At 41.3% G+C, this 16470-nt stretch overlaps 1 protein-coding gene across 1 annotated transcript; it reads left to right on the top strand.

Moving 5' to 3' along the window:
- Nucleotides 1-272: 272 nt before the first annotated feature.
- Nucleotides 273-8901, top strand: trim46a (tripartite motif containing 46a). The gene is made up of 12 exons (XM_084943524.1): nucleotides 273-533; nucleotides 1302-1560; nucleotides 2060-2207; nucleotides 2993-3191; nucleotides 3270-3416; nucleotides 3509-3604; nucleotides 4001-4254; nucleotides 4342-4463; nucleotides 4561-4890; nucleotides 5544-5773; nucleotides 5890-5957; nucleotides 7178-8901. The coding sequence occupies exons 1-12, from the start codon at nucleotides 474-476 to the stop codon at nucleotides 7623-7625; spliced, it is 2361 nt and encodes a 786-aa protein (XP_084799650.1). The 5' UTR covers nucleotides 273-473; the 3' UTR covers nucleotides 7626-8901.
- Nucleotides 8902-16470: the final 7569 nt, after the last annotated feature.

Raw genomic sequence — 16470 nt, 5'->3', positions numbered from 1 at the left:
TTTCGAAAAACTGAACTGCAAATTGTTTTAAGCTGTTTTAGACACATCCAGAATGCCATGCGTGAAAAACCCTATAAAATGCTGTAATTGTATAAATGTAAATATGTAATCGGACATTTTTATTTGAAGGTTTGTCATACATTAAAATAAAATAAATCTAGCTTGAATATAATAGTGCCAAGTTCCATTCTAATTGTATTAATCGGTCTTTGAGCAATGCGACTGTGGCAGCTGTAGCCTAAACCAGTACAAATCCCCCCTCCTCCCATCTGATTGCTACGTGGAGTGGACTCGTTGCTTTGAGACAGACGGCACTGAATCGGCGTGTGTGCAAAAACACACCTCTAGCACGGCTACATCAGGTCGAGGCCCGGGCTTTCCATACCTCGGTACGGTAACCCTGCTCAGCCTTTCTCCAGACGAAAAAAAGGCGATCCGTTATTGTATCGCAGAGGCATTTGCATCGAGGGAGTATGGCAGAAGCGGACTTACAAACCTTTACATCTATCATGGACGCGCTGGTTCGCATCAGTGTAAGTGTGACGCTCATTTTATTAGCCATTTTTAACCATGTGTGCTCTTTTTAAAAGCGATCTGTTTACCACCTGTGCATTTACCTGTGGATCTTTTCCATATTGCACATATGTGCGCTGATGATGAAGGAATGTGTGGCATTTCTTCCTTTGGAAGGTATTTTTTTTTTGGATCTTGAATCAACGAGAAATGGCAATGCTCTAGCACTGTGGCTGGAAACGTAAAACGGGGCCACTGTGACCACAAATGCATTAATTAAGTAAACAAAAAGTTCTAGTAGATCAAATGAGTGTTTGAGCATTAAAACCAATTAAATATGTTGGCGAGTAGTAGGTTAAAATACTCGTGATGCACATGATGGAAAGATGCACGTTGTCATAGAAACGGGATGCTGCGTTTAAGTAGCTGCAGCAATAGAAAGGGGCCTCCAGAACCAGTAAAACTGATGCTGGTGGACAGAATGAGCAGAAAAATGCATTTTCATTTTACAGATTTAAAAATGTCGCTGCTTTGTACTTCTCTGAGTTGTGTAAAGTGCATCTAATTTTTTTTACAGGGTACAGGTAAAGCTAGATGAGTATTCAGGGGAAAGCTATTTATTCATCCACATTGGCCTTCTCTGCTCTCTGTATATTCAATGCCAGCCTCCTACACATTGACTATACATTATATCACAAGACACAGAATGTATAGAGCAGCCGATTCCTTATTTATTCTAGTGATTCAGCTGTTATTTAGTCTTCAGCCTCTTTCGTCCTCCTCTCCAGTCCAACATGAAGAGCATGGAACAGGAGCTGCTTTGCCCAGTGTGTGATGAGATGGTGAAGCAGCCCATCATCCTGCCCTGCCAGCACAGTGTGTGTCTGCTTTGTGCAGCTGAGGTGTTGGTACAAAGAGGCTATCCTCCTCCAGATCTCCCTCCAGAGCCTTACTCACCATCCTCCACACCCAACACCCGATCCCCACGACAGACACGCAGACCTGCTCCCAGGACGCCTGATCGCCTGGAGCGGGTCCTTAGAACAGGTAAAGGAAATGGTTTGTGTGTGTGTGTGTGTGTGTGTGTGTGTGTGTGTGTTTGGCATTCAAATGAACAAGGATGATGTTGACGTGGCATGATGTCACTGTCCTCTCAGAGTGTCATAGAGGATTTAACAGACACATCAGCATCCTGCCGCACATCCAGAGCTTTATGGATTCATCTAATGACTTATTTAAGTGTGTGTAGAGCAAGAAGATAGAGTCCGAGAGTCCTTACCTCAAGGAGACACGAAAGGCAGTAAGCATCTGCCGAGCAGGTGTGTTGCCAAGGTGTCTATGTAAGCAAATAGTTTTTCCTCTAGAAGTTTATTTTTCATGATGATCTGCACAAATGTGGAGGCAAATTAGAGTTTTGCTTCCTTCCTTTTCTCACCAGTCCGCCTTTGTTATATTCCTCATAAACTATCTCTAAAAACCTTGCTTTTTATTCTTCTGTGTCTGTGTTTCTTTCCTTTTTATCCCCACACCTGCATCACTCTCCCAGTGTGTGGGACATACCCAGGGCGACGGCGGAAGGAGACCCATCCCCCCATGCTGTTTCCCTGTCCTTCCTGTCAGCAGGATATAGAGCTCGGGGAGAAAGGCCTGACAGACTGCCTTCGCAACCTCACCCTGGAGCGCATTGTGGAGAGGTGTGTATGCGCACCAACCCCATGAATATCACATAAGTGCTGTAGCATAACAACCTCAGGTCAGGCAGAGAAAGAGCAGACACCTTTTAGCTCCCCCATGCATGTCACCTGGCTTTATTTTATCCAGTGGGAATGTCGCATTATAAGAGCTGTAATAGTTTTGGAAAAGCACTCTAACCAGTCATGCAGGCAATGTGTAAAGGCAGCGAATGAAGAGTGAGGCCAGTGCTGCTTTATAAATGAGACAGGAAATCATTTGCTGGAAGGAGTTGCAATAATGATCTTTTTCCTTTACTCTTGATCCAAGGCTGAGAGCAAAGTGCAGGGGCAGCTGTAAAAATGCAGTGCAGCATTGGTTAAACTGTTAATTTTTGTTTGGACTGAAACACTCCTCTGGCTTTTTAATTCCCCCACCTCTTATCAGCTCAAACAAAGGAGATCAAAGTGAGAGGAGCTGCTTCTGAAACAGTGAGACAGGGAGAGACACTTTCACACGCAGCAGTTTGTTGGGTGCCGCTGCTTCCTCCCCTAGAATCACTGCAATTGGTCGGGAAAGTGTGACGGTGCATGTTTTACTGTGCAGGATGCACTAACAAGGCAGCTGCTGGTGATGTATCCAGGTCAGGCAGTTGAAGAGTTGCCTTCCTAACTACTGAAAAAAAGCAGGCCACAGTCAGATGAGCTCATTATTCCCATTTATTTATTTTTTGTTGCTTTCTTTCTTTGCCGCTGCAGAATTATCACAGCCTTGCCCTTATCTCCATGTACACATGTCTGTCCTTTAGGTACAGGCACACAGTAAGTCTGGGCAGCATAGCCATCATGTGCAGTTTCTGTAAGCCTCCCCAGTCTCTGGAGGCTACCAAGGGCTGCGCTGACTGCAAGTCCAACTTTTGCAACGAGTGTTTCAAGCTCTACCACCCGTGGGGAACGCCTCGAGCTCAGCATGAACACATTCTACCTACCAACAACTTTAGGCCAAAGGTTGGTCTCTGTTTTTATCTCCGCACATGATGCAAAGTTGCATCTCTTCCAGTACATTAACCCACTTTTGTGTTATAGGTTTTAACATGCACAGAGCATGAGCAGGAGAGACTGCAGTGGTACTGCCGTACCTGCCAGAGGCTGCTGTGTCCACTTTGTAAGCTACGCCGTATCCATCATGGGCACAAAGTTTTGCCTATAGCACAAGCCTACCAGGCACTCAAGGTGATTTTGAGGGTGGTGGTAATATGTTTTTACTGTGCTACAGCCCTGGTGATTGCAGCATAGCAGTGTTAGCTTTCTATTTGGTTTTACAGGACAAGATTACCAAGGAAGTCAACTTCATTTTGGCAAACCAGGAGACAATACAGAGTCAGATCACTCAACTGGAGGCTGCCATCAAACACATGGAGGTGTGCTTCTCCTCTGCTTTGTTAAAGTAGCTTTTGATCTTTGTACAGGTGCAACAGTATTTGCTAGGGCTTCAAATGCAATATTTTGGGGGTTCATTTTACATTTTTAGCAGAAAATATGTCATTGGGATATCAATACTGTCTAGATCTTACCCGCAGCTTTCTCCTGAGGTTCTCAGCAAAAAAATGTAATTATTTCACCGAATTTAGAGGAACTGTGATGCTTCAGTAAAATATGAATGAACTTCAGTTTAACTGACCACTTTCTTTTAACTACAATTGCAACACAATGTGTAAATGCCATTCCAAAAGCATCGTGATTTTTTCCCTGAATAGCAACAGTATCTCCAATCTTCATTCTTTCCAGCTGTTTTTGCATCCTCTCTCTTTCTGCAGGCCAACAGTGCAGTGGCTCTACAGCACTTGACTCACTGTATCCATGAGCTGGGAGCGGCTGTAGCTGAGCGCCAGGGGTCTTTGACATTGGCCTTGGAGGGATCCCGCAGCAGAAAGGAGGAGGCCCTGTCCTCTCAGGTCTTTGAGAAGCAAGGCCTGCTGGAGCAGGCCGGTCTAATGGCCTACACTCAAGAGCTGCTGAAAGAAACAGATGCACCCTGCTTTGTGCAGGCTGCGAGAATAACACACAACAGGTAAGAGATTCAGCCGTTTTCATTCAGTTCGATTTGTTACCTTTATTTGAATTTTCTTAAATTTCTTTTATTATCTTATTTCTCCAGGCTGGTGAAGGCTATAGAAAATCTCCAGTGTTTCTCTCTTGCTGCCGAGCCCTCCTTCAGACACTTTCACCTGGATGCATCCAAAGAGATCAAGATCATAAACAATTTGGACTTTATACAAGGTGGGTTGTCAGCTTCTTTGTTCCTGCAATACATGGTATGTTAAAGAGTCAAAAATGAATAGTTTAACCTCCATATCTTTGCAATTTTTCTCCACAGCTCCACTGGCTCCAGTCATTGACACTCAGAAGACGTTAGCTTACGACCAGCTTTTTTTATGCTGGCGGCTCCCTCAGGACTCAGCTCCAGCGTGGCACTTTTCTGTTGAATACCAGCGGCGAGCAGGAGGAGCTGCGGCCACGTGGGGTGGCATCAGATCCCCTAATTCGGCCACAGCTTGGCTGCGCATCGATGAAGTGAAGGGGACTAGTGCTGTGGTCGCTCGACTGCAGATGGACAGCGTGTATGTGCTGAGAGTGAGAGGGTGCAACAAGGCTGGCTTTGGAGAGTACAGCGAAGAGGTTTACCTCCACACTCCACCGGCACCTGGTAGGATGTGTACACACAGTTGTTTCAGTACAAAAAGTCTTCATCTTGCCACTCTTTTAATTAAATTCTAAGATTAACAAAAGCTGTTTTTCCCCCCAGTATTCATATTGCCAGTACTCATTTTCAGCCAATTGACTAATCTTTGTTTCTTTTCTCTCCATCCCTTGATTTCCTCCATTCCCATTGTTTTAGTTTCTGCAAAAGCCTTCCTTTATTTGCTCTGCATTCCAGTGCCATCCCAGTCATACTAAATCTGCTTCTGTCTTATATGCCACAGGTCTGTTTTTCTGCACTTTCCAAAATCATTTGTGTTCGTACATTTTGTCCATTGTTCCTTTTTGGTATTATTCTAAATAATATTCCATTCAAAAGTATTTGTCGTTATAAACATATTTGAAAAGGTATATGTACACCAATCACATTTTACTCTTTACCTTTATTGTTTTTCATGTTTTTGTTGTAAAGCCGTTTCTTACTATTCATCTTGAAAACAAAGTTTTCTTTTCATTTGTCCTTTATGTGTTTGTCTCATGCTCCTCTTAGCCCCTTTTTCATTTTCTATGCCTGAGCTGCAGGATCTAACCTTTCCTTCTTTCTGATTCCTTTCCTTTACCTTTCTTGTCATCTCTCTCCTTCTTTATCCTTCCTACCAGTCTTGAGTTTTTCTCTAGACTCTCGCTGGGGCTTGCATGCTGACCGGTTGGCACTGGGTAAAGGCCAAACCTATGCCCGCAGTGTGCCAGGCCTCTCCCTTCTGCAGGCTGCCGATCGCACACTAACATCTTGCCACTTGACCTCTGACTTACTGGTGGCAGACTTGGCTGTCACTCAAGGCAAACACTACTGGGCATGCTCTGTAGAGCCTAGTTCCTACCTGGTAAAGGTAAGAGAAAGTGTTGTTGATCATGTTGTGAAGAAGGCTTTTTAAAAAATCTTTTACATGCAGACTCACAATGGATGTGACCAAAGCTTCTTTCTTTTTGCTCCTCTCATTTGCAGATAGGAGTTGGGCAGGAGGCTAAGCTACAAGAGTGGTTCCATCTCCCTCAGGACATGGCCAGCCCTCGGTAACTAAAAATTACCCTTTTCAACTATCCATACATACATCGTCTTCTGCTTGCCCTTGTCAGGGTTGTGTTTGAGTTTATTTAAACTGATTGGTTTCCAGCTTTTAAGCATAGTGTTGAGGTCAGGGCTTTGGGAAGGCCGTTCTAAAAGCTTAATATTAGCCTGCTTTTTGAATTCCACAACCAGTTTAGATGTATGTTTGGGATTACTTTGCTGTTGGAGCACAAAACTGTGTCCAAATTTAAACCATAAAGCTGTTGATTTGAGGTGAAGTTGAAGAATTTGGAGGTAGTCCCTGTCCGTCATTATCTCATTAACTTTGTTCATTATTCCAGTACCACTGCTAGCAGAAAAAGCCCCAGAGCATGATGCTGCCACCATGCTTGACAGTTTTCCTCAGAAGGCTTGTCAATGTGGGCAGCTGCAAATTTCTATTGAGTTTGAAGGTGTTCATTATGGAGCAGGGGTGTCTTTCTCAGTTGGCACCCTCCATGGTGATGTAAAACTATTTTTTTGCTGGGTTTTTTTCCAGCAGTTTCCAGTTCATACCAGACTCGAGCCTCTGAGGTTCCTGAGTTGTTCCCAAACATGCTAACCAATATCCTCTCATCTGAGGTTGACAGTTTGGGTCTTCCCCATTCAAACTTATGCACACAACTCTTGTTATGTGAAGTCATTAAACATGTATGCTGTATAGTTATTCAATGCTGGAAAAATCATTAAAAGCCTCAAATTACCATGACATTAAGATCCATGATAGCAATAGGAGTGTCCTGTCACCTATATTTTGAGCTGCTTGCTGGTTGTGGCTGAGGGAGTAGAGCAGGCCATCTATTAGTTTCTATTATCAGAAACTTGTTGGTTCAGTCTCTGGCTGCTCAGTGTGCATGCTACAGTATCCTTGGGCAACATACTGAAAGAACTTAGATGGAAATGACTGTTTTTATGAAAATGGTGAATGAGACATGTACTCAAGTAACTTTAAAAGCACTAAATAAGAGCCAGTTCATTTGCCATTCAGTAACATGCCTCTTATTCAGATGGATAGGAGCCATGCCAGTAAATTAAATATATTTTTAACCACTTGGGGGCAACATAATAGCTTGTAAACACATTAATAACATTACTACTGTTGGCCACTGCTGGAAACAGCATTTTAAGTAGAAGAAACTGAATCAGGTCTACTCTAAGTTTTGCCCTTACCTCTGCTTCCTCCCAGCTGCGACCCAGACAGCGGCCATGACAGTGGGGCTGAAGATGGCCAGGACTCCCCTCCATTCTGCTTCCTCACTATGGGCATGGGCAAAATCCTGCTTCCTCAAGGACACAGTCAAACTCAGAGCCAGGGTGACAGCCAGAGCCATGGAGCAATGCACTCCCACAGTAGCAGCCACAGTAGCATGTCTCACCCTCACACTGCTCCTCTGCCACCTCGGCTAGGAGTGTGTCTGGATTGCGACAAAGGACGAGTCACCTTCTACGATGCCCACTCTTTGCGTATCCTATGGGAGGGACACGTGGATTGCTCCGCTCCGGTGTGTCCGGCATTTTGTTTCATCGGCGGCGGAGCCCTGCAGCTGCAGGACCTCGTGGCCAACCGGAGCATTGAGGAGCCACCACCTCGGAGAGTAACCATCCAAACAAGAGCAACGAATCTAAGTAAATAAACAGCTCAGAGATGAGTCTGTGAAATGATCCCAGGCAGAAAATGCTCTCTGGCTGAACTGTGACTGCTAAATACAGTTCTAGTTTTCCCTTCAGTGTGATCAATATAAATATCTGATGTTCTTTTACAGTTGCACTTGGCCTGAATTGATCACATTTCTCTTTTGGCTCTTTTTTTTCTTATTAAAAAATTACTTTGGAATGCTACAACTAAGGACACTGTAGCCAAAGTGGTTTTAGACTATGCAGAATTCTGTTCACAAGGTCTCCTCAATAATCTGTGTGCAACGCAAAAAAAAAAAAAATCTGCTCTCCCTTTACTTTTGGCTAATTTTTTCCCAGAATAATTGGATAGCATAAGCTGCATGCAGGTGTAACTAAGATTCATAACTTGCGTATATGCAGATAACTGACTGTCACCTTGTGAAAATAACTCAGATGTACTGTATGCCTAATTTTTTTTATCTTAAATTTTTATGTAGCGCCAGCAATGTGAATATAAAACAAAATTAGAGAATGTGAATTTTCTTCCGTAGTTGAATAAAAAGCTTCAGTTTTGGTTTTATATAGTCACTGTTTTGCATTTCAAAAGAATCGTGTGGCTTTTTGGCTGCGTAAACATGCTCACAGTTGCCTACATTTTTTTGTGTGTGTGTGATTATAACACAAATCAAAGAAACCTTCTGAAGGAATACTGTTCTCGTTATGCTGGTTGACATAACCATGTGAATACATTTCAATGTGTCACATTTTGAAAAGTTGGAAATGTTTATGGCCTGTTTGTGTCTTGTGTTTATGGTGTTTGAGTGATTTACACAAAAGTGTTAATGATCAGGTAAATGAAGTGGATTACTGAGGAGACAAACTGAAGTACACTTTATAGTTCACTTTTCCTCCCTATACCTTTTGAAACCTACAATATTAGCTAAGTTACTTATTTCCTGTTATGTATCATTTAAATGCAAAGAGTTTACACTGTAGTATTTTCAAAATGACAGGCTCTGACTGTATTTTGATATGATTTTTTTTTGTGGGTATGTGTGGGTGTGGGAGCTCTGGCTGTAACTTTCACCCTTTCTGTGGTATGTATGTGTGTGTATCCTGTCCTGTCCTGTCTTGAATAACTCGTCTATACCCCGTACATATGTTCCAGCACAGCACTTGAATGACTCGAGACTGTAGCATCTCAGAAATCAGAGTCCTCCTGATTTAGACTTTGCCTTGCTGGCAGAATGTTTCTATCAAGTTAAGAGAAAACAATAAAAGAATGGCAACTATGATGTGGAGTCACTTTGTGCTGAAAAATTCCTAATACAAGTATAGTACTGTGAAAAAGTCTTCAGGTATCCCTCGTTTATTTTTATTTTTCTTGGAAAATGGGAAATGGGTGCAATAGTCTATTGAAACATCTGCAAATGTACATGGAAAGAATACAGTAAAAACAGACGTTGTGCAATTCTAACAGCCGCTGGCTGAAATGGAGCCAAAACCATGACACAGCCTCCACTTTGTTTTACAGATTACTGTATACACCGCTCCCATGACCTCATCCGTGCATACTGACATCAACTGGAACCAAAGATTTCATATTTGGATTCATGACTCCATCAGACCTGTTTCAGTTCTTGTGTAATACAGCACACCTCAGCCTTTCCTTCCCGTCCTTGTAAATTGCTTCTTAACAGCCACCCTTCCACTGAAACCATTTCTGATGAGACTTCAATAAATAGTAAAGGACCAGATGCATCTCTCAGGACATGACTTTCAGATACTTTTCATCTAACCTAGATGGTTGTTAGGCCTTCCACTTCTTACTTATACTTATCCAAATTGTCCAAAAGACACACTGCATACAAAATATTTACGGTTTTCAGCTAATATCTCTTCGCACTTAACCCTGTTGGTACAAAGATACTATTTTATGCCTGCCAAAACTGAATCTTTGGCTTTTTCTTTTCTTAAAAGAAATTCAGCTAAAGAAATGGGAACAACTCAAGTGTTTTTGCAACTAGCTACGTAGCAAAGACTTAATTTAAAATCGGTACTTTCTATATTGTCTGTAGACATAAGTTCTATAACTTATGATCAAACAAACAAACAGAAAAAAATCATCTGACATTGTTCAGGTACACAGGCTGGACTGCAAATAAGTGGAAAAGCAGCCAATGTCCAAAGAAAATCTTTAAAAGACTTTTATACAGCCTGAAGAGCTGAAGGTGCCCCAAACCACCCTTGATTTCTTCAACAAAATATGAAGAAATCAAGGGTGGCTCAAGAGTTTTTCACAGTATTACATATGTATATGTATCAGTAAATTATCTCTTTTCGCTGCCCTTGAGCACCACAACATGTGAACACAAAGATTTCTCTGTACTGGAGAAATCATACGTAGATATGCATGACAATTTCTTTAGTGCTTCTTAACATTTTGTCATTCTGTCTTTTAAATTTGAATCCCCCCAAAATGAACTCACTTAAATTAAAGCATTTCATCATCAACTGACATGTTTTCATACAATACCCAACATAAACACAACTAGTGGTTAAATTGCTGCCCACAATAAAAGTTGACACACTTTGACTGACTGCAGACAGCAGAACAGTAGTCTCAGAGGGCTTATCAGTACAAACCCTATTTGTTTGCATGTCATGGAAAAAACGCCTCTCAGCATGTGATGCCCCATTGCGTGTAAGGGCAAGTGTGCCAGAGCTGCTTAAATGGATAAAGTGGATGTTTTGTGCCACAGGGTTTAAATATAATCAGCCAAGACACACCTTTGGAAATCTGACACTAAAAGCAGGAGAAAGATTTCAACATTTGCATTATAGCATGTTAACACTAGACGGGACAAGGTGAGTGGGTTGTTTTTTTTAACAGCGTAGTCATCAAAGATAGATATTTTCCAGAAAGGTAGATGACTTAGATACATCTTATGCAATCTCAAAATTTCTCTGAATTTGTCCTTGTCCTTTGACATAAGCAGGGAGCTGTTGCAATCAAACCAGAGCTGAAGCTCTTCCACTTCAGGAGCTTGCAGTATGGAATATTCAGCATTAGGGGGCAACATTGCATTGTCAATTGTCCTCTTTTTTTGTTTGGAAAAAAGTTCACAACAGGTGCACACTGTGTCAACACCGAGCTGTCTGGTCACAAATCTGTGATGACATGTCAGCTAATGTTAGGTAATGGGAGCATTCAGCTTCTGTTTGGTTCACCCGAACCAGTCTTTGTGGTGTTCATGGTGTTAGACCTGGAAGAATATTAATCTTGCTCGTATCTATCTCGTCTTTCTTTTTCTTCTTTTTGGGCACAACAGAAAAAGAAAGAAAACCTCCCACAGGGCACAAATCTAAAAATCTACATTGACAGCACACTGTTTTCCAGTGAAGCGTTATACAGACACGTTCTTGCTTTTTGTTTCCTGGTGTTTTTTCTCATCGCAGGCCTCTGTTTGCCCTGTGGCTTCACCATTTCTTAGCTACGGCTGAGTTTAGCGTAAACGTGTTTACCAGAGAAAACCCCGCATCACAAAACTCTGTATCTGCACGTAAACACGTAACTGTGTCTCAACAGAAATTTGTTGTGATTTGTGACTTCAGGGGAATCAGTACGTAATCATGAATCGTCTGCAGTATGCACCTATACCTGAAAAACCTGGAATTTTTTTTAGAAGAGATCTTAGGTGATAACAAGGAATTCTAACCCTCAGCTTAGCCCAGCTATTGTTAGTGACTAAAATTCTTATTAAATTCCTGTTTGTGTATCATACTAGGGGCAGGGATAGCTCAGTAGGTAGAGTGGTCACCCCATGATCGGAAGGTCGGTTTCGAATCCACTGAACGGCTACTCTGAGGTATAGCCGTGTATATATATGTATTTAGATTTGGTGTCAGCAAAACTATAGACAAAATGTGATAAAACTCACAGTAGGCTTGAGTGAATTATGTATTACAGTGAAGTAGTGTCATTTTGACATTAAAAATATAGATGAACTAGTGACTCCATGATATTTTTTGTCATTATAATTGTGCAGGGTTTCTAACTTGTCCATCTCGTGATCCTGATCAGAACAAAATATAGACAAATATTTTCCGTGTAAATCTATAACAGTCTAAACACTGAAATATCTGAAAATATAACCGTCAACATCAGTGCCTAATTATGGAAAAATTACCAGTAAATTACAAAGAAATCCAAGCCTACAGTGTTCACAATGAAAATAAAAACAATTCAGATATTTCCGGGTCATAAATGAAACCACACAACTTTCCGCTGTTTTTGCCACACCTTTACAGTTCCTGCTAAAATTTAAAAAAAAAAAAAAAAAAAAAAAGCCCTGTGGAGAGTTTTCTGAGAAGTAAATTTATGGTAGGAAACATTCTTAGATTTAAAAATATCTCAACACGTGTATGACAGGGGTCACCTTAAAGTGATCAGACTTGGCCACCTGAAGGTTAAAAGGCATTTTGATTTCTTTACATATTTGATATATCACAAACTAAAAAAAATAATGAAACAAAGTATCAGCTAAGTAAATATAGTTGTTTCATAACAGGTAATAATCTTAAACTGGTATGCAAACCTGAGATTTTCTGTTTACAGTTTACTGGGAATACTGTTAAAAATGCTGCCATGCAGAATAAGTTTCATATGCAATGAAATGCAGAAAACTTTCAAATGTGCATACAGTGCAAGAAGCTACAAAAATGTTTGCTAATGAAAGCACAGGCTCCAAATCCCCTGAACAGCTGTGTCTCCCGTTTCTCAGCATCTCTGCGCATCGCAGTGGACGCGTACATCGTACGTGCAACCACGCAGACATACACTCTTCCTCAGCTCCCTCAGAGGACCTCAGCAAGCTCCAACTGGTTGAAACTTTTTTCCCCTCAAAAAGCAGAAAAATTAAACCAAATATGGCAACATTACAACTGGCACAGTAGGTTTGACACATTGGCGTGTCCCTGCACAGAATTCCACATGCACGTAATCAAATTCAATTCCACTTTCCAGCTGCCATTCAAAAACAGAACCAAAACCACACGCAGACACACAAATCTGTGATCCATCTGCACTCTGGATGGATGCCAGAATGGGACGGCATGCTCAGACAGGACCAGTGCCCCACGGGTTCTCCAAGTAGTTACTTCTGTGTGTCATTTTTAGACCGGAAAAAACATTACCTCTTTAAAAAGTCATTAAATGTCCTATACCACCTGCTCGGCTTGTTTTTCTTTAGAAAATCTCACCTGTTTCTTCATATCTGGTGTACAGTATGAGTCATGTTTTACAAAGAAATAAAAACACGTAAATAAGTTATAAAACCACCAAAGGAACGACTTAAATTAAATGTTGTGCCTAAGACATCTAATGCCTCTGTTGTTGGGTCCACTGCTGTCAAGCACAGCTGGGGAGTCTCAGATATGTTCTGCCAGTAAAACAAGAGGATACCTGACAAATGATTTATATCAAAGGTGAAATGTGTATGTTCATCCATGCTGACAGGGTTTTGGTCCATGGGCTCTCCTCTGACAGCTTAATGACTAGCTGTCACATATCACTTCACTCCCGGCTCAAATTTTGAAGGGCGACTAAAGCAAGAGGGAGAGGAGGAGGAGGAGGAAGAAGGAGGAAGAAAAACAATCTGGGAGACAGAACACACCGAACTACACTCAAACCCTTAAGACACACCGGAGGTTCTCCCTGTTAATCTTCAAGGTACAGAGCAAATGTCTTTCAGCAGCTGCTGGAAACAGTGAAAGAGCTTAGGAGTCACATTTGGCATGTTACTCTGTGTGTGCATGTGTGTGAGATAAAGAGAGAGAAGAAGGAAGGTGGTCTCTGTGTGCAACCTACAATGTGGGCATTTTAGGTTCTTCAGCTGTGCAGCCTCCAGGCTCTGAGGAGAAAACGCTGATTATAAAGTCAAGGTGGAGACGCTGGTAAAATTAGGAACAGAAAACCACTTGCTGCACATGGCTCATCATAAATACCTATACCAACAACTGTACAGAAAGGGAAAAGCAGGCATATACACGCTCACCAATAAAAACACTGTAACTGACAGTTTCAGTATAATTGGTAACCGGGTGAATTTTATAGTTGTCTTCTGCCAGTCAATGAGATCTGTTGCATGAAAATGCAACAGCATTTTTTTTCCTTTGTAGTCTTATCCTTTCTGCTCTGCTTATATAACCTATATAAATCTTTGACTGTCAGATTCATGGAACTGACTTTCACTGCAGATGATCTGAGCACGGGGCCACGGAGACAATTTCGAGGCGTGTAATGCAAAGCAGGAGGGAAACTGCAAAAGAATGCAAAGATGTGAGTGAGAAAAACAATGAGGGAAAAGACAGAGGAAAACACACAATGAAGATGAGGACAGAAAAAAAAGATGCCAGCATTGAGAAGAAAAGGAAGAACAGTAGCTGACCATGAGAATAATTGGATAAACAAGTAAAGGGAGGAGGATAACAGAGATGGTTGGGAAGGGTGAGGGGCTCACAGGAAAACTGAGAGAATCACATTCCTTTTTCCCTCTTCTTCCCTTCAAAACAGCAGCTGGGACAGGTGTGCTTTTACTGATGGCAGAAAGTGCACAAGCTGCTGACTACCTCCCAGTGTGCTGTGTGTATGCCTTGTGTGTATGTGTGTTTATATGCTGAGTGTGCACACTGTTTGGCTGCTGACTGCATGTTAGCAAAGACTTTGTTGTGTGTAATTACGGGGGAAACAAAACCCACGGATCAAAATTTGCCCATAACGACAAAAATAGACATATGAATGCACACATGGTGTTTGCGAAGGAGAGGCTGTGGGAGTGTCTGTGTAAGACACAACATGCTGCAGTTGCTGTATATACAATTATACAATGTGTATACGCCTATGTTTAAAAGGACATGGGCAAAAGTACAAGAGTCAGCTTGTGTGTGTTGTTTAAGGAGACAGTCTCTGTGACAGGAAACAGAGGGATCCTGTTTGTGAGTCGTACGCATTGTTCAGCTCCTCACCCCCTCCTCATCAACGCTACTACACCACACACACAAACGCGCTCATGTACACAAGATAGAGCTCATTTTACTACTTGGCTGCCGACCAAAGACGTGTACTCATCAGCGTGAGGTCTGTGTTTTGATTTCCTGCCTCGCACTTAACATGTTGTCTCTTCACAACACAGCCACGGTTTCTAATTAGGGGTGTGTCTGGCCAGTCTGATTCCAACCATTGTTTTCTTCGTCTTATTGATGTCTATCCGTTTTATACAGAAGCATGATTCCAGCTTCCAGTATTGCCTTGTCTTCTCCACGACTCATCATTTACTGTTTCTCAAGATACCCCTTCTTCCCTTTCAGCCTTCATGACTAATTTCTACTCACAAAACTCCAACTTATTGTTCAACTCTGAGTCACTCGTCTGCAGTATCCTGTCACAGGTCTCCTTTAAAATCATGTTTTTATAATTTACCACACAAGTAAAAAGCTCTAACAGCTTGACTTTAGGGATGGCAACGAATGGATTGCTTTAAACAGATCAATTATACATCATCATACACTCAAGATTCCCAGTGGATGGACTTGGTTTATCCTCTGGCATGTTTTGGACACATAAACTGTTTTATATACCTTCTGCATGTTGAAGGTTTTCTTTGTCCACCTTGGAAAGGACTGGAAACCACTGTAGGTCTGAAAGGTTTCATAGCATAAGATGAATTTGAGTGACTTTAAGATTTGTTGAGCTTTAAGTGTTCGTTGTTTGATTGCCTACACAGAAGATGGACAGACTCAACGTGTCGTCAACCACTAGATGTATATTTATTTATTTACATTCATATTTTAGGGGCTCATTATTGGCGTTTAGGCTGCTGCTACAAATGCCACTAAGCTTGGTCATCAAACATTACGGGTTTAATGTACAGCTAATGTAAAACTTTACTCAGCATAACTGACGCCCAAACTGTTTTTAGACTGTTAAAGGCAAGAACAGCACAGACAGGATGAAGACATATAGTTAGTGATAGTGGGGCCTAGCACACTTGATTTGGTTACACCACCTCAGAGCTGTTATAAAGTGAGAGAAAATCTAACAAGGACTTTTTTAATACTGTAAAGTTGTATATTTTAACATGTATTGACATTCATGGAATTGCTACATATTGAAGAAGACTTTTTTAAAGTTTAGTGGACTGCAATGAAATGAAAAAAAAAAAGCACAATTGAAAATGAAGTATCTGAATTTCAGGAGCCGGACCACGCCTCCGAACTTATCTATGTACCAGCAAATCTACAAGATGTTCTTTCTTGTTTACGTGAACGTTATGTGTTTCTTTAAAGGCCTAAGATGTTTCTAAGTTACAAATCTTGCATAGATTATTATGCTATTTTAACATAAATAATAAGTCAAATGTTTTTGTCTCCTAAAGAGATTTGTGCCTAAAGTAATGAACACTCGAATCACACTGTTGTGAGATCCTGGTTCCAGATTCAGTTTTGACTTCTAGAGCTAAGCATGGACAAGCATCAGTTTACATCAGTGAACTTTTACATCAATGCATTCAAAGCAGATCCCTGAGGTCATGTGATCAGGACCTGCTGGCTGTGCAAAATACAAGGCTGAGAATGAAAGGAGACTTTTTTTCTGTCTTTAATTTTAGCATTTCATTGTAAAGCACTGTAATATTATTTTTATCTTGAATAAAATTGTATTTACTTTATTTATTTACTTAATTGTTCCTGACCACAGGTTAAATTACTTATCGTGATAAAGCATTTATTTAAGAGCTTCTTAGCGAGTGGTCCCACAGCAGTGAGGGGGCGTTATGTATCAGGCCATTTCTGCAACAGTCACAT

The sequence above is a fragment of the Perissodus microlepis genome, chromosome 11 (assembly GCF_051167445.1).
Source record: "Perissodus microlepis isolate ML-2025 ecotype Zambia chromosome 11, ASM5116744v1, whole genome shotgun sequence".
Taxonomy (NCBI): Eukaryota; Metazoa; Chordata; class Actinopteri; order Cichliformes; family Cichlidae; genus Perissodus; species Perissodus microlepis.
This window is presented reverse-complemented; position numbering and strand designations above follow the sequence as displayed.

Bases quoted from the DNA above. Each gene is read 5' to 3' on its own strand.
- trim46a (XM_084943524.1), top strand. From the start codon at position 474: ATGGCAGAAGCGGACTTACAAACCTTTACATCTATCATGGACGCGCTG. The intron at 3,192-3,269 runs GTTGGTCTCTGT...TTTGTGTTATAG, and splicing joins CCAACAACTTTAGGCCAAAG to GTTTTAACATGCACAGAGCA. The intron at 4,464-4,560 runs GTGGGTTGTCAG...TTTTCTCCACAG, and splicing joins CAATTTGGACTTTATACAAG to CTCCACTGGCTCCAGTCATT.